Genomic DNA, 18,325 nt, shown 5'->3' on the forward strand with positions numbered 1-18,325 from the left:
TTTTAAAGAACTCTGACTCCGAGTCTGTCATCTCAGAGCTTAGTTAATGCTTAATATTGAGAAGCAATTAACCATTGGGACAACTTACTGAGGCATGTGGTGGATTCTCCATCTCTTGATGTCTTTAAATCAAGATTGGATGGCTTTTTAGAATTCATGCTGTAGCTCAGCCACAAGCTATGGGCTCGATGCATGGGTACCTGGGTGACCGTCTCTGGCCGGGGTTATACAAGAGGACAGACTAGATGATCACAATGGTCCCTTCTAGCCTTGGGATCTACGTAAAACACATTACCAATAGCAGGGCGACTAACCCAGGGCCAGGCTGCTTTGAGCAAGTGGTAACTGACTCGAGCATTTCACATCTAGGTCAACAATTTAAATCCACTCCAGCGGGTAGTGGCTGAAGGTTGTTGCCAGCTGGTTGCTGTTCATCATCTTCTGTGGAAATAATTTTGTGGTCCCGGTAGAGAGGTGCCCCCAAACCAGCACCATTATTGGTAGCTTGTTTGTTAAGAACTGAGTGGGTCTCAGAGGTGGAGCTACCCCATCTCCGGTGAGGAGCTACCCCATCTCGTGTTGGTAGAGGTCCATCAGCAGAGCTACTTGCTGTAGAGATCAATCCTAAGAGCTGTCATCTTTCTCCCAGTATTAAATGCCCTTGGAAATAAATATTACACGTCTTTGAAGGAAGAGCAGCCTAAGATGCAGAAAAATAACAGATTGGGTCCTTCCAAGGAAGTGACAGGTTTGGGAGGGACTGCTCCTGTTGGGTTGGAATGGATAGACACGTTTTGATACGTGGCACAGCGGCGCAGGGATTGGAGAATTTGAACAGCTGTTGAAGCTGGTCTCCTAGCTGAGCCTGAATTTATCTCCTCAGTGGCCCACACATATTTGGCGACATATCTTGCTTACCATATACAACTGGACGTTTTAAATGTGTATATAGATGCTTCTGAAATCATCATAACATCTCATTCAAAGGTGCAAAAATTAGAAATTCAAGTCAGGCAAATAATTATTTATTGGGTGATTATGAAACAATAATTCTGTGATTCAAGGACTTTATTTTGTGACAGACCTGGAAACATACAAATTACAGAGCTATGCACACTGAGCGGCATAAGGGCAGCTGTCTCTGCTACAGCAGAAATATCACACCAAGACAAAGCGTCCCTGCAATGCACATGCCAAGCGGCCCCTGCCAGTGCACACGGCTCCTCATCGGCAGGTGGCTCCATAGCTTGGAAATTAAGGCACTTTCTGAGGTGCTGGGACCTGCATGTCACAGCCCAGCCTGTCCATGGGCCTGCTTACAAATCCACCTAGAAGGCAGAGTGCAGTTGGCATCATTCCACCACTTCAGCTCCATTGTGCGGATCTCCACACAGTCTTCTCTGCCTCCTGTCCCCTGATGCCAGTTGTCTGGCTGATTCTCCTCCCAGAACCTACAGATCAGAGTGTTAATGTCTCAGTGGAGAACCACAGCCAATTCCTGAGCTCAGTTCTGCTCTGTGGACTGTGTTGTTGGCAGGGGACCACGACACCCAGAAATGACGCGGTGACGCGATCCACCCCCGGCCACCCCTCAGAGTTCTCCACAGCACTCGTGGCCATGGTAACGAAGGGATTCTGAGGACAAGGGGTAGCAACTGCCCTGCGCCTGGTGGGCCAGCAAAGAGCCAAAGTCAGTCTGTGGCTCCAAATGCTGAGCAGCAGCAGCTCAGATCTCAGTGCCCACAACCAAAGCACATGGCCCAGCACGTCCCAGGAACACCCCGAGGTGGGAACGCAGGAACGGAGAGAGAGGGCAGCAGGGGTCATTCATTAACTTCTCCATGGCCCTGGTTATGGGACGCGTCCACAGCCCACTGAGGTCACTGCACCGACTGCAGCTGGCTCCGGCCAGGCCCCCGGGCCCTACAGCCTCCCCTTCCCCAGCCGGAGAGAGGGGAGAGCGCAGAGCAATCCCAAGGAGAGCGCTGAACCCTGCCGCTCACGCCAGACTGACCTGGCTGTACTGAGTTGACTTGGGGCCAGATCCTCAGCTGGTGTAAATGGATGTGGTTCATTCAAGTCAATGCCAAGTTACCCCAGGTGAGGCTCTGGCCCTTGGTCTCAGTGGGCACTGAACACACGCTCCGTGTTTAGGCTCCTGCTCTAAGCAAAGGGGCATTAGTAGAAATTCCTGAGAGGATTAATTGCTGTTGGGTGGCAGCGCCCGGGGGCCTCCCTCAGGATTGGGCCCACTGTGCCGGGTGCTGCATAGACACAAGGGGCCATACAGAGGCTGCCTGAAACAGCTGGTGACCAAAAGTGTAATAAATAATCACGTATCTCCAGCTTTACTCACCCCCTGCTTGCATCTGCTCTGAATTCTGTGCCATCCACCCAGTGCCAGCTGCCTTCTGTCCCCCGGTCGGTGAGTCCAATCCAGTGACTTTCTCCCTTGCTCTCGTTGGAGAGAAACTCCTGCATGACACAGTTTGCAGCGTGTCCAGGTCACTCAAGAGAGGCTGCAGGATGCAGCCACAGCTGCCTGGGCTGAGCAGATTTTGGGTGAGAGGAAAGGGCGTCCAGTGGTGTGAACAGGGCACTGGGCAGCGGGAGACATGGTGTCCAGCCCCAAACGCTGACAGTGACTAGCTGGGAGACCCCGAGGGAGTCCTGGAGCAGCTCTGTGTCTGTGTCTGCATCTGTATCCGAATGGGGCTAACAACAGCGACTTGTCTCAGAACGCTCCCCACCACGGCCGCCTCAGAGCTGGGTGCGGCAGTTACTGACAGGCACCTCAGAGTTCACATCGGCCCCCTGCCCTTGGAGGTGGCAAAGCTAGGAGCAGAGAACTGGGTGCAAAGTCTGGCCCTGCAGAAGGGTGGGATTTTCCTCCTCAGAAAGTGCCCCAGAGGCCTCAGGTGAGGTCTACCGTGGGCACGTGGGGAGAGAGGATAGAGGTGCATGGCCCCTTGCTCACAAGCCTTCCAGATACAGGCTTCTAGATTGTCCAGCAGGAGCTCAGGACTGGGGAGAGGGATCAAAGAGGGTCCTCACTGGGAAAGGTCAGTGGGTTTTCAGGAAATGCTACATTGGAAGTAGGGAAAATCAGAAATGAGCCTGACCCCAAATCCCCCTCCCCTGGTACCCCAGACTCTGATCCTGGCACTGTTCCTCTGCCCCAGCTCTGCTTTTAAACTGATGGGTGAATCCCCTGAGTCAGGTTCCAAGGCTTGGCATCCTCTCCGATGGTTTGCAAACTCAGCTGCCACCTTCCACCTTCTTCTGCTATGAAACAAGGCACTGACCCATTATCCAAGCCCCTAGGAGGTTCCCTCACTCACCTGTTCCACCTGGGAGGAGACAGAGGTCAGGTGCGAGTCCTGAGACACACAGAACTGCTCGGCCTCGTCCCACGGCTTTTTTTCTTGTGAAAAGTAGTAGAGGTTCCCACCATAAAACCTCCAGCCTCTGGAGAGCTTTGTCAGCACATAACCTAGGAGCAGAGACTGAGGTGAGAAACCTGGGCTGAAGTCACAGGGACACATGCAGGGAGCTCAGGGATTCTAGTGCTGCATTCCCCTTCAACTGCCCCACGCTCAGGGAACTTCTGAATCCTGATTCTCCAGCACCACAGTGGATAACTTTCATGGCCGTAGGAAGGATCCCAAAGAGCTCTGCAGAAAGCAGACACCACGGGGTGCAGCTGCATCTGGGGTGGACCATGGGCACTGGTCCCAGTGCAGAGCAGCAGGGCTGTAATGGGAAAGGGGAGACTCATTGTTCAGCTGAGCTAGGAGGGGGAATGTAGCTGCCCAAGGTGGAACATCCCCTGGTTCTGTATCAACAATTTTCAGTGATTGTAAGTGGTGAAGGTCTTGGGTCTTTCACACTTTGGCACCTCCCCCCACACCCTGCAGGGGGCGCTGGCATGGTGAAAGTAACGCCCCATACACTGAAATGCCAGCATCACTTTTCGCCTGTGACCAGACAGGTTTGGAGCATCTAAGAAGAGCTGGTAGCTGGGTGCTCCCGTTAGGCTAACGAGGCCCAGGGCGTAAGTTAACTGCACCCTGATCACCACGGTGTGGGCACAGGTGCAGCCACAGGTGATTTTTAATGAACGAGAACTCGGTGCTGGTGGAAGGCGCTGCGCTGACAGCCTTGGAGCTGAAATGCTCCGTTTATCCTCAGCACCAGGAGAGACGGCACCAGCCGGCTCTGCAGCTAGTACTTACTGCAGCAACCTTGCACTGCTGCTCGCACTCCGCTGACGTTGTCCAGATGGGTCTGGATTTCTCCATACGCTGCACTGACGTGACCCAGCTGGTCTTTCAGCATCCGGACTCCTGCCAGCGCTTCATCCAGGAGCTGCAGACCTAGAAGAAAGTCACAGCGACTTCAGTGGAGATGCAGAACGCTTGATTACCAGCACATGTAGTAGAGCAGCACCTGCAGGCCCCTGTGTGCCAGGCGCTGTACAGACAGGAGGGGACAGTCCCTGCTCTCAACAGCTCACAGTCAAAATAGACTCTAGGTGGGAGAAATAAAGGATGATTTTCCTGCTGGGAAACTGAGGTGTAGGGAGACGGGCCCAAGATCACACAGGAAGTTTGCAGCAGAGCTGGGAATTGAACCCAGCTCTCCTGAACTCTAGCCCTGTACCCCCAATCTACCCAGCCTCCTCCGCCCCATTCGCTCCTACCTTGTGAGCTGTGAGTGGGTCACCTGCGGCATGTGGCAGAGCTGGGGCTGCAGGAACATCCACGGACCTGAGCCATGGCACTGGGCTCCAGCCTGGGATTTTCAACAGCCTAGCTTTCGGGTGTGCTCTGTGCCGGGGGTTTAGTTCAGGCCCATCTTCTGATTGGACGCTGAATAACCTGATCCATAGCCCGGTTTGTATGTCCAGCCCTGTGCGCGATCGACAGACAGTTGTGACACGAGGCCACAAGAGGGCGCCCTACCTCCAGCAATGAGTCTGTGGCAGTTACCCAAATTATGGTAGCTGCATGGGAAGGGCTCGGGGACTGGGGACTGGGGTAGGGGACACGTTGAGACCCACGGGCGCAGCTCCACGGGCGTCCTGCTTGCCCCAGGGTCTGAACTGGGTCCTGTGTGTCTCCTGAGCTGCATCTGTCTTTCCCGCGAATGCAGTCCTGACAGTACGGGGGCCCTGGTGAAAACTATGGAGCGAAGGAAGCAACAGGGACAGGACGGAGGACGTTGACCACTAGGCAAACTGCTTAGGAGCATGGGATGGATGCAGCCAGCCTGCCACTGCCAGGAAGGGCGCTAGGAGGGAACCTGGAGCAACCCCCCACCTCTGGGAACAGAGCCTCTGTTGGCAGAGGAATGTGCAGAGCAGCAGCTCATTAGACAGGGGGACGGGACCACCTGGCAGGGAAGTATATGGAGGGGAGTAGGAGGATGCCAGGCACCCACCATACCTCTCGGCAGGAGAGTGCTCAGCTTCCAGGCCAAGGGAGGGGAGCTGACCCTGATGCCTGAGACCCTCGTCCTGCGACTTACTGTCCAATTCCTTTGCTGACGTATCCGAGGTGTTGTCAGGCCGCAGAGAGACTTGGAGCTTCTGCACCGCTTCTTCAACCGCTTGCAGCTTGCTCTGTGCCCGGAAATCTAGAAATCACATGTCTGCGGGTCAGCGACCGAACTGAACTGCGGCTGGAGACCAGCCACGTCCAGAGAAGGAATATGCTCCGAGTGCGAGCCTGTTCTCTAGGACTTCTTTTATTTTAATCTTGGAAAGCTTCCCTCCCGAGGAGGGACACGGGCAAAGCCAAGGCCCCGTTTGGGGCTCTCTCCTGGTGTATGTTACACCGTCTTAACGTAGGGCATCAGCTCCCTGGAGCAGGGAGCTACAAACTCCAGCATAGCAGATTGAGATTAAATCTCAGGACAAACTTCCTGACTGTGAGACCAGCAGGACGATGGAACGGACGCCTAGGGGGGTTGTGGAAGCTCCTTCATGGGAGGTTTCCAAAAGGAGGCTGGAGCTGTCTGTCTGGGATGGGTCGGACACAACGGCTCCTGCATGTTGGCAGGGGGTTAGACTGGAGGCCCTTGCGTCCCTTCTGACCTTATGGTTCTGTGAGTCTATGGCCTCATTTTACTGTGTGTTTTTGCAGCACCTAGCGCTATGGAAAGCAGGACCTGGGTGCAGCTTCAGGGCACTGGCAGTCCAAGTGCTTATTAACAATCCTGACCGCTCTGCTCCTGGTGTTTCTCAGGGGCCTGTCTGCTACCTTTAGGCCCAGACCCTTCAAGGTGTTCAAGCAACAAACTCCCAGGGATTTCAATGGAAACCAGAAGCCCAAATGCCTCTGAGGATCTGGGCTTGCAAGACTGATGGCCAGCTGCTCAGATGGTGTAAATCTGAGTTCAGAGGAGCTCCTTCAATTGACACCTGCAGAGCATCTGTCCCTAAAAATCAGCCTTTCACTCCCCTGAGAGCTGCAGGGCCAACACAGCGATGCCCCAGGGAACCAGCTTCTCTCCCAGCTCGTGCATCAACAGACTTGTGATCTAAGTGCTGTCTACAGAATCTTTCCCGCGATCCATCGTACGTCTCTGGCTCCTTTCACTGCAGTATATGAGCACCTCACAGTCTTTAATATATTATTTAATGTCACACAACACCCCTGTGAAGTAGGGAAGTCTCCTCCCCCCATTTTACAGGTGGAGAACTGAGGCAGAGACAGGTCTCAAAGACCTTACAGCCAGAAGGGCCCATCATGATCATAATCTGACCTCCTGCAGACTACAGAACGTCACCCACCCATTCCTGTAATAGGCCCTTAACCTCTGCCTGAGTTACTGATATAAAGACTTCAAGTTACAGAGAACCACCATTTACACCAGTTCAAACCTGCAAGTGACCCGTGTCCCATGCTGCAGAGGACGGCAAAAAACCTCAGGGTCTCTGCCAATCTGATTTGGGGGAAAATTCCTTCCCGACCCCATTGAAAGGTGGATCAGGACCCAGTTAAATGGGAGACTACAACGGGTCATGCTCAAAGGTGAACTGTCAGGCTGGAGGGAGGTTACTAGTGGAGTTCCTCAGGAATCGGTCTTGGGACAAATCTTATTTAATGTTTTCATTAAAGACCTTGGCACAAAAAGCGGGAGTGCGCTAATGAAATCTGCAGATGACACCAAGTTGGGAGGTATTGCCATGGTGGAGGAGCACCGGAATATCCTACGAGTAGAGCTGGACAACCTTGAAACCTGGAGTAGCAAAAATGGGATGAAATTCAGTAGTGCAAAGTGCAAGGTCATGCACGTAGGGATTAACAGGAATATTAATCCCCATCTTCTCCAATTTGACTCATAATTCCCCATGTGGAACTGTATCAAATGCCACTGAAATCCAGATAGATGAGATCTACTGCATTTCCTTTCTCTAAAAAATCAGTCCTCTTCTCAAAGAAAGAGAAGGTTGGTCTGGTATGATCTACCTTTTGAAAAACCGTGTTGTATTTTATCCCAATTACCGTTAACCTCTATGCCCCTAACTACTTTCTCCTTCCACATTCGTTCGAAGACCTAGCAGACAACTGAGGTCAAACTAAAAGGTCTGTAGTTTCCCAGATCACTTTTTTCCTCTTTCTAAAAAATAGGAACTCCATTATCAATTCGCCAGTCACAGGGTCTGACCCCTGAGTTTATGGATTCACTAAAGATCCTTGCTGGTGGGCTTGCAATTTCACGTGCCAGTTCCTTTAATATTCTTGGATGGAGATTATCCAGGCCCCCCAGTTTGGTCCTATTAAGCTGTTCGAGTTTGACTTCCACCTCAGATGTGGGAATTTCTACTTCCATATCCTCACTCCCATTAGTCAGCCTGCCACTACCCCTAAACTCCTAATTCCATTTATTAAAAATGGAGTCAAAGTATATGTTTAGGCATTTGCCCATGCCTAGATTATCTTCAGTCTCCAACACATCCTCCATCTTTGGCAGTCCCTTCTTGTTTATATGCCTATAGAACCATTTGCTGTTGGTTTTAATTCCCTTTGCAAGGTCCAGATCTGCTTGGCTCTTGGCAGTTCTCTCTTTTCCCTGCACTTTCTGATCTCCAAGAGGTAGTTTTCCTTGCTGATCCATCCCATCTTCCATTCCTTGTCGGCTTTCTGATTTCTCTCAATCACCTGTGTGAGACGCTTATTCATCCAGCCTGGCCTGCAACCCTTCCCGAGGAAGTTTTTCCCCTTGCTTGGGATGCGGGCTTCAGAGAGCTTCTGCAACTTTGACTTAAAGTAATGCCAAGCCTCCCCCACTTTCAGGTCCTTGAGTTCTTCAGCCCAGTCCACTCCCCTAGTTAATTGCCTTAATATTTTAAAGTTTGCCCTTTTGAAATCAAGGCCCCTAGTTGCAGACCTAGTTTTGTTTATCCTTCCATTTAGTTGAAACTGAATTAGCTCATGATCATGCGAACCAAGGTTGTCCCCTACAAGCAATTCTTCTCTGGATGTCCTCCCTACTCACCAACACTCAATCTAAAATGGCATCACCTCTTCTTGGTTTGGTGACTATTTGGTGGAGAAAGCTGTCAGCTCTCACAGCCAGGAAAGCGTGGGCCCTACCATTATGATTAGCACTTGTCCTCCGATCTATACCTGGGAAATTAAAGTCCCTCCTAATCACACCGCTTCCAGGAGTACATATTTCATTACAGGTACTCCGGAGGTCTCTATCGATATCCAGATAGGTCGCTGGGGGTCTGTAGCAGACCCCAAGCACTATCTGAGGGGAGCCTCTGGTAGCTTTCTTCCCCAAAGTGATTTTGACCCAAACAGACTCTGTTTTATCTGTTCCAGTACTTCTAATTTCTTTACAGTCAGTCTACCTCAGCATTAATATACAACGCTACGGCACCACCTTTACCTGCATTTCTCTCTTTCCTGAATGGCACATACTCTTCATGGTCTGTACTCCAGTCCTGGCTTCTATTCCACCATGTTTCTGTTATCCCTGTAACATCTGGTTTCACTTCCTGCACCAGTAGATCTACTTCCTCCATTTTGTTCCCCAGGCTTCTTGCACTGGTGTGCAGACACCTGAGGTGTTTCCGCTCGGCCTCGCCAGGGCTCCTCACGCGGTTAGGTACAGTCATGCTACTGCCAGTATCACCCCCTACTTGGGTGTTAGCATCACTGGTATGGGACCTACCTTTCCTCTTGATGTCCATTCACCTCCCCGCTGCTGTTCCTTTCTCCATCGCTGTATCTGCTCTTACTTCTTTTTCTCCTGCTCAGGATTAGAATCAGAAGTGGGGATTACATGAGCATCTCTCAACTGCCTCCCCTGAATTCCAAGCTTAACGCTCTTTTAATCAGTTGTGCCACCCTCCTTCCCAGAATCTATTTCCCTCCCTACCCAGGTGGAGTCTGTCCCATGAGAACAGTCCTGTGTCCGTGAATGACTCCCAGTGGTCGGTCATCCCAGAGACCTCCTTACAGCTCCGCTGCCTGAGCCGTGGGTTGATCATCATCATCATCTTGTCTCACCTCCATTCTCCTCCTCTAGGGACAGGTAGAAGCCCCTTGAAGATCACCTGAGCCTCCATTTCTTTAAGTGTCTTCCCCGGCCTGGCATCATCTCCCTTAGTACGTTCCAGCAAGAATCTAGCAGTATCATTTGTTCCCACATGAAGGACAATCAGTGGATTCTTTCCTGCTCCCATTAGGATCCTCTTCAGCCTCAGGTCCACATCCCATAACTTAGCTCCTGGCAGACAGCTCACCCTTGTGTTCTCTGGATCAGCTCTGGTGCCAGACCTGTCCATCCTTCTTCGTAAGGAGTCACCAATCACGTAGACCTGCCTCTTCCTGGTGTTGGTGCCATTCTCCAGCCTTCCTCCCATTCCTTCTGCATGCAAGTCCTCTTGTCTTTTGCTCTCCCTTGCGATCTACTGCAAGTCATCCTCTGTCCTCCTGGGGCTCCGACCTCTGGGTATCTACATTGACTCTTCCCCTCTTCTTGTAGGGCTAGCTGCTCTTCTCTTCTGCCTGGCCCTCCCACCTTCAGCTACTCCCTGCCACAAGTCTTCTTCATTTTCCAATTCAGCAAACCTATTCCTGAGCTCTACTTCTCCTTCACTAGCTGGTCTTTTCCTCTGCCCAGTTCTCATAATCACATTTCCACTGGCCACTTTACTCACCCAGCAGTGTCCCCTCCCAGTTCTCCAGTCCAGCTTGGATCTGCCAGTCTTGAGTTTTCCCTTCAGCCTCCTCTTGCCTTCCCTCCATCATCTGCTCGAATCCCCTTCCAAACTCAACCATACTTTCCACCTGCATCTCCAAACCTCAGCTCTTCTCTTCCATCAGTTCTCTCAGCCGGCACTTCATACAAACAAGCTCTTTTCAGGTACCCACTCCAGGATCATGTACATCCTGCAGCTTCCACATCTGGTCATCTTCATTGTCTCCTCCAATGCCTGGGTCACTACCACTGCTGCCTCTGTCCTTCACACCCTTCCTGCCGAAGTGCCAGTCAAGGAGAAAGAAAACCCCACACGACACAAAAATAGAACGCCACCGCCCCTCCCACAAACTCTCCTTACAACCGTGCACTCTAACTCCCCTGTCTCCAGTTGTTTGCTGACTTCTTTGCCACTCCATTGCTTGCATTTATAGGCCTCCTAGTCAGGGAAGCCCCGCCCTGATCTGATCTGATCAAAGGCTCTGCATCTCTCAGCGCACTGCCCGTACCAGCCTCTGCAAACTGAACGCAACAAACCAGCCAGCAAACTCTCAAGAACCCACTCTCCAGAGGCGACGCACAGGGGTGTGTGTGCAGGGTGAAGCACCCCCCAGATTTTTGCTTGGCATGCCGGGGGTGAGGAGGAGGAAGAGGGGCTCTGTCCTTCTCCCGCTGATACTGACCCCAGCGCGATCGGCCCCGTCCCTGGCAGCCGGGCCCGGGCAGGGAGTGGAAGGAGCAGGGCCAGCCACTTCTCATGTCGGCCGCTCGGGGTCGCTGCTCTGTGCGGCGCAGCGACTGCCTGAGACAGCCTGGTTGGGGAGGTGGCGGGGCTGCCCCACCAAGGCCAGGCTACCAGGGACAGGGGTCGAACAAGCTGGAGTCCCCTCTCCCCCTGGCACGTTTCCGGCTCCCAGGCCATGGTGGGGGCGGCCCGGCGCCACGCCCCCAGCCAGGTTCTCTCAGGCAGCTGCTGCACTGCCCAGAACAGTGACCTGGAGCGACCAGCTTCAGCCGCATGAGAGGTGGCTCCCTCCTGCTCCCCGCCTGGGCCCGGCTGCCAGGGAGAGCGGCCGAATGTGCTGGCAGGAGGGGAGAGGCGCAGCGCGAAAAGGACAGACCCCCCCCCACAGGTAACTCTGGTGGGGTGGGGACTGCAGGGAGGTCCTGGGCTGGGCGCAGGGGTCGCTGGGCAGAGGAGACACGTGGGGTGGTCACGTGTCCTCCCCTTTAGATTGTGGACCCCCAGCATGGGGAGGCACCAGTCGTCGATGCCACTCACTGCCCCTAAGGAACAGGGGCTTGTCTCCCCTCTCCTCCAACAGCTCTCCACTCAAACTCCCCTGTTTTCAGCTCTGTTTGCTGGCTCCAGGGCAGGGAATTAAACCCAGCAATCAGAGCCCCAGACAAGTGCCCGAAGCTCTGGGCCGTCCAGTCTCTCCGTAGGGCAGGCATTTCAATTGTGCCACGAGGACACCTGGGGCTGAGGCTCATGCTGGTGCTATGTGGTCAGGAAAGGACCCAGCTTGACCCTCAGAGCGCAGGTTGAGCATGTGGGGCTGCCACCTGTGATCTGAAGTCACAGAGGTGAAGTTCAGGCAGGATGAAGTACACCTAGACCGTCCCTGACAGGTGGTTGTCTAACCTCGTCTTAAAATCTCCAGTGATGGGGATTCCCTAGGTGACCTGGCCCAGTGCTTGACCATCGTTAGACTTGGAAGGTTTGTGCTCATATCAAACCAGTAGGGCAAGATCTTTCAACTCCATTCGAACTCCCTGGAGTAGGAGATTTATTTGGCGGGACAGACTGGAAACACAGTCGACATTCTGCTGAAATGTGGGGGTGCCCCGCCCCCCAGTTGAGCCAGCTGGCCTGTAGGGAAGTTGGCCAACGTGGGCCTTGGAGCCGCAGCTGAACTTACATAGAAGCGCCACAGCGAGGAGGGAGCTGGCCAGGGCCACAAGCGTCAGGAGCAGAAGGACAGCAGTGACGATCCGCCCCGCCCTGCGCCGCCAAGGGACCGATGTCTCGGTAGCATTTCCTTGAAGGAGAAGAAGAAACATATCCGTGGAAAGTGACAGCTCAAATGCCACTGACCACGGAAACTCCATCCCCCAAATCTAATCACTCTTCAGACTCTGTTCCCTGACTGTGGTTAACAGCAACAGCAGAATCAGGCCAAATAAGGTCAGAACCGACCTGAACTTGAATCTGAAAAGCCACCCTCCCTACATCAGGGGTGACGGTAGCGCCAGGCAGGCATCCTGTGAGAGAGAGCTGGAAGCAGGCTTTTCCCCCTGCCTAAGCCTTTCTTGAGAGGGAAGTTTAGGGCTTGTGAAGTCCATGCCCAACGGAGTATTTTTAAATGAGAAAAGGAACCTGAAACAACTTATGAAATATCAAAACAAGGAGGCAGTGAAATGAGGGAAATGATTCTTTGCAGGAGAAAAGTGGGGCTGACAGCAGCAGTGTGCTCAGAAGGGCCTTTCTACAGCATCCCTGTCTAATAACCCATCCCCAGGTTGCTGGGCTCCTCACTGCAAGGCAGCCAAGGGGTGGCTCACAGGGCAAAGCCAGAAGTCTGTGTCTCCCCTGCACATTAAAGGGAGAAGACTAGAGCTGCATTCGAGCCAGGATCTATGTGTCGACAGAAGTAAGTGTGCTCTGTGTGCTCTGGATTTGGTCTCCCCAAGCTGAACAGCAGCTCCTTGGAGGCGCAAGACTGTCAGATTCTCCTCTCCCTGAAAGTCTCAGCCTGCTGCACCCCCTCCCTGTCTGTGGGCCTCAGCCATTCGCTCGCAGTGCTCCCCCATGGGGTGTGGTTCCTGGAACCAGAAGACAACACTCAGATGCCCAGATAATCCCCTTACATTGCAGAAGTGGCTTCTCTCACTCTAACCAAAGGGTGAAGCTGCCTCTCACTAATGTGCTAAGTTTACAGTTCTCAGCCTTTACTAAACAGATTCTGGGAGGAGCTTCTCTGTCACCTAGCACAGGCTACATTTCCCCTTGGGTTTTCCTTTGCCGCTGCGGAGAGCCTAGCTGAGCTCGGTGGCTAGCTGCAGCTGCATATTGAACCTCACGTCCTCACCAGCACCCTCCACTTCCGTCAGCCCCGTCTCCCTGCCTGTCTCTAGACCCTTCCTGGGCTTCTTTCATGTGTTCAAAACCAGAAGAGCTCGCACATGGCATCTGGATTGCACTGAGAACAAAGGGGATAAGAAAGCCCTGGAGGAGGCCCTTGTTCAGCTGACATCTGTACCACCAAATAGAAGAACATGAGAACGGCCAGATTGGGTTAGACCAAGGGTCCATCCAACCCAGTGTCCTGTCTTCCGACAGTGGCCAGGGCCAGGTGCCCCGGAGGGAATGAGCAGAACAGGGAATCACCAAGTGATCCATCCCCTGTCCCCTGTTCCCAGCTTCTGGCAGACAGAGGCTGAGGACGCCATCCCTGCCCAGCCTGGCTAATAGCCATTGATGGACCTATCGGCCATGAACTTATCTAGTTCTTTTTTGAACCCTGTTATAGTCTTGGACTTCACAACATCCTCTGACAAGGAGTTCCACAGGTTGACTGTGCGTTGTGGTAAGAAATTCTTCCTTTTGTGTGTTTTAAACCTGCTGACTATTTATTTCACTTGGTGACCCCTAGTTCTTGTGTTATGAGAAGGAGTAAATAACACTTCCTTATTTACTTTCTCCACAGCAGTCACGACTTTATAGACCGCTATCATATCCCCCCTTAGTCGTCTCTCTTCCAAGCTGAAAAGTCCCAGTTTTATTAATCTGTCCTAATACGGCAGCCATTCTGTACCCCTAATCATTTTTGTTGCCCTTTTCTGAACCTTTTCCAATTCCAATATATCTTTTTTGAGATGGGGCGACCACATCTGCACACAGTATTCGAGATGTGGGCGTAGCATGGATTTATACAGAGGGAATACGATATTTTCTGTCTTCTTATCTCTGCCTTTCTTAATGATGCCCAACATTCTGTTCGCTTTTCTGACGGCCGCTGCACAGTGAGTGGATGTTTTCAGAGAACTCTCCACACTGACCCAAGATCTCTTGCTTGAGTGGTAACAGCTAATTTAGACCCCATCATTTTATAGGTATAACTGGGATTGTTTTCCAAGGTGCATCACTTTGCATTTATCAAGACTGAATTTCATCTGCCATTTTGTTGCCCAGTCACCCAGTTTTGTAAGATCGCTTTGTAGCGCTTCGCAGTCTGCTTGTGCTGGGAGCTTTAGGAAAACAGCTTGGTCCTTATCTCAGAACTTCCAGCTCCATTTGCTCCTTGGGGGTCCTTGGAGGAACAGGTTCTCTTCCCCCTGTCCCCGAGTCCTGGGGAAAACCCTTCTCTGCTCACACAGCTAGCATCTCCCTACCCCTGCTCCTGGGTAGAAGCACGTGCTCCGGCAGGGAAGGGGCAGAGGGTAAGGAAAGGAGGTGTCACTGTGAAATGGGGGGATGAGAGGGAGCTGGTCCCCAGAAACGGGGACTGTCAGGATTTGACCCAGGCGATCTCCTCCTGCGAGAGGCTGATGGTGGCAGTGGGCTGGGGTCGGGGAGCCTGGATGGCTTTTATGGCCAGCCCATGCCACTGCTCTGCCGAGCAGGAGGTTAGGGTGCTGTGCAGGGACTCCCATCTCTCCTCCCTGTGCCCTTCTCCCGTTGGGGACTGGCAGGGGAGAGAATGAGTGGGAAGGACTGACCGAGTACCCTCGCCCACTGCCCGTGGTGCTGTCCAGCCAGCACAAGGCTGAGCTCTGGGGACGTGGTCACTGGAGCAAGCGATCGCTGCCCAGAACGCTGATGCAGAGACCACAAAGCCAAGGAAAGGCCAGCGGGAGTCCAGGGTCCGGTGCAGCCTCTTGTGCTTACCTTTTGGCTGGGGAGCAGCTTCCATCACCTCCAGTTTCTCATAGATATTCTCCCTCGCCATTCTCCTGCCTTCGCGCTGAGCCGAGCCCCGATCGCTGGCAGGTTGATCCTTTCAGTGGCCTGCTGGGTTAGAGCCTCCCTCTGACGCAGCCCTGGCCCAGAAATAGAAATGGGAAGGATGCCTGGTGGTGAGAGCCACCCTGTCACCAGCTGGGCCATGTGTGGTCAGGCCTCGTGGTGGAAGTGAGACTTCAGCTAACGGGCTCGAGCTGGGTCCAGCATGGGCAGCATCCAGGAAATGGGCCCAGGGTCAGAAGCCAAATGCCAGAGCCAGGGTGGGGGTACAGCAGAGTCCTCAGCCAGAGGCGGAGCCCGGGATCAGTACCAGAGAGACAGAAGCCGAAGCCAGAAGTGGGGGGCCAAGCAGTGAGTGAGGCAGAGGCAGGGCTGGGCATCAGACTAGACGTCTGAAGCCGAAGGGGAGCAGGGGCTGGAGCAGAGCAGGAGCAGGGCCTGGAGCCGGCTGGAGCAGGGACTGGACGACAGGGAAGCACAGCTGCCATGGGCAAGATACACATTGAGCAGCCAGTGAGCTCATCTGGGTGCCAGGCGTCTAAGCAGGCCTGGTGAGCCGGCAGCCAGCCAGCTCTGTGGCGCCTCCGGCAGGTCCCAGGCACAGCAGGTGGCCTTATAGGCTGTCTAGCAGGGAGGTTATTCAGAGAGCCGGCCAGCCGCTGTCCCTGCTGGTCTGGTCCCTGACAAGACCTGGCAATAGGGACTCCTGGTTTCTATTCCTTCCTCTACTCCTGACTCACTGGGAGACCTTGGGCAAGTTACCTCACCTGTCTGTGCCTCAGTTTCCCCCATCTATTTACCATTTTAAGGAAATAGGAGGGGGATCAGGGTGGATCGGGGCTTTGCGCCTTTCACCTCAAGGCAGACGGGTAAAAGCCAAAGTTGCCAAGTCTCACGAGATAAATATGCGACCCTGCCTTTCAAAAACAATCCCAAGCCACCCCAAAACAAGCAGGTCGGTAAGAGGTGACTTGAGCTCCCCCAGGGTTGGCCAGCAACCCCCGCAGGTTCCTGGTCCATCTTCCCTGCTCAGCCAGCATCCCCTGTTGTTCTCCTCTGACAGCCCTGCACCCCCACCCTTTTGGGAACCATGGGGGAGGGGCAGAAGATGAGGTGAGGAAGGGTGGGAAGGATGGGGAGGAAGGATGTGGGTGTAGGGGAGAGGCGGTTGGAGGGGGAAGGAGAGGGAGGGAGTGGAGGGGAGAGGCGGTTGGATGGGGAAAGAGGCGGTTGGATGGGGAAGGAGCGGGAGGGGAGGTAATTGGATGGGGGAAGGAGGGGGAAGGGAGGGCAGAGGTGGTTGGATGGGGGAAGTGAGGGGAGGGGTGGAGGGGAGAGGCGGTTGGATGGGGAAGCAGGGAAGGGAGGTGTCATAAATATAAAGGGAAGGGTAAACACCTTTAAAATCCCTCCTGGCCAGAGGAAAAACCCTTTCACCTGTAAAGGGGTAAGAAGCTAGGATAACCTCGCTGGCATCTGACCACAATGACCAATGAAGAGACAAGATACTTTCAAAAGCTGGAAGGGGCGAGAAACAAAGCCTCTCTCTGTCTGTGTGATGCTTTTGCCGGGGTCAGAACAGGAATGGAGTCTGAGAACTTAGTAAGCAATCTAGCTAGATCTGCGTTAGATTCTGTTTTGTTTAAATGGCTGAGAAAATAAGTTGTGCTGAATGGAATGTAGATTCCTGTTTTTGTGTCTTTTTGTAACTTAAAGGATTCTCTATGTTTTGAATCTAATTACCCTGTAAGGTATTTACCATCCTGAGTTTACAGAGGTGATTCTTTTACTTTTTCTTTAATTAAAATTCTTCTTTTAAGAACCTGATTCCTTTTTCATTGTTCTTAAGATCCAAGGGTTTGGGTCTGTGTTCACCTATGCAAATTGGTGAGGATTTTTATCAAGCCTTCCCCAGGAAAGGGGGTGTAGGGTTTGGGGAGGATTCTGGGGGGAAAGACATTTCCAAGCGGGCTCTTTCCCAATTATATATCTGTTAGATGTTTGGTGGTGGCAGCGATAAAGTACAAGGGCAAAAGGTAAAATAGTTTGTACCTCGGGGAAGTTTTAACCTAAGCTGGTAAAAGTAAGCTTAGGGGGTTTTTCATGCAGGTCCCCACATCTGTACCCTAGAGTTCAGAGTGGGGAAGGAACCTTGACAGGAGGTGATAGGAGGGGGAAGAGAGGGGAACGGTGGTTGGAGGGGAAAGGAGGGGGGGAGATGAGAGACAGGTGGATGGAGAAGGAGGGAGTGGAGAGGAGAGGTGGTTCGATGTGGGGACGAGGCATGAGGGAAGAGGAAGACAGCGCTCTGGGGCTGGATCTAGGGGGGCTGCCGCACCCCCTGGCTGAAAGCGGTTTCCATCACATTCAGGATTTACAGTTGGGTCCAGTGGCTCTCAGCCCCCCACCAAACACATTGTTCCAGCCCCCTGTGCCCAGCATTTTATGGCCCCCTCTTGAGGGTGGGGCTCCGGCGAGAGCGTAAAGGCATCACCCCATGCGCCGCGTGTGCGGTTGGCTGTCGGAGGTCATGCAGCGGCGGGACTGGGCCTGGGGAAGCCTGTGCCCTCTCCCGTCCTGGGATGCCCCCAGTTCCACCCCAGCCATGGCAGTCCTGCTCTGTGTCCTGGCCCCGCTTGTGTTGTGGGGCCTCCAGCATCATCCCGCTGAAGCACGGTGAGGGGCAGGCTGGGGGCAGTGTGGGGGCCAGGCCTGTGTCCTGCTCCTTGACTCCGGACCATGGCGCCCTGGGCAGTCACCCATGCCACCTGCCCCGAAGGCCGGCCCCATCCTTTGGGCATCCACGACTGTCCACATCTGCATATTTTCCCTGTGTGTGATCATCCACAGGTGGGAGTTCTGCTGTCAAAAGAGACAGAACCTGCTCGCTGCTCCTGCGGTAACATGGGCTGACGGGGGAATTGTGGAATCAAAGTTTAGTGGGTTACACAAGCACTCTGGTGAGTGTGAGCAGCACTGGTGCAAGCAGCCAAGTGGGCACATGCCCAGCGATACACAAACTTTGGTGGCTGAACGCTGACATAACTTTGTAGCGGAGACGCGGCCTCGGTAGCCGTCTCTGAGGCTGTACGGGAAGTTTCAGGAAGGGCAAGCAGCCTTGCAGGTTCCACACATTCC

General features: G+C 53.4%; 1 protein-coding gene across 1 annotated transcript; it reads right to left on the reverse strand.

The window, feature by feature from the left end:
* Positions 1 to 1,092: 1,092 nt before the first annotated feature.
* On the reverse strand, positions 1,093 to 15,206 carry LOC141986034 (C-type lectin domain family 4 member K-like). The gene is made up of 7 exons (XM_074950198.1): positions 15,113 to 15,206; positions 12,144 to 12,263; positions 5,530 to 5,637; positions 4,236 to 4,376; positions 3,342 to 3,493; positions 2,357 to 2,475; positions 1,093 to 1,451 (listed from the first exon to the last, which is right to left on the reverse strand). Exons 1-7 carry the CDS (start codon positions 15,171 to 15,173, stop codon positions 1,289 to 1,291), a joined length of 864 nt encoding a protein of 287 aa, XP_074806299.1. The 5' UTR covers positions 15,174 to 15,206; the 3' UTR covers positions 1,093 to 1,288.
* Between the last annotated feature and the right edge of the window lie 3,119 nt (positions 15,207 to 18,325).

The sequence above is a fragment of the Natator depressus genome, chromosome 4 (genome assembly GCF_965152275.1).
Source record: "Natator depressus isolate rNatDep1 chromosome 4, rNatDep2.hap1, whole genome shotgun sequence".
In the NCBI taxonomy this organism is placed as follows: domain Eukaryota; kingdom Metazoa; phylum Chordata; order Testudines; family Cheloniidae; genus Natator; species Natator depressus.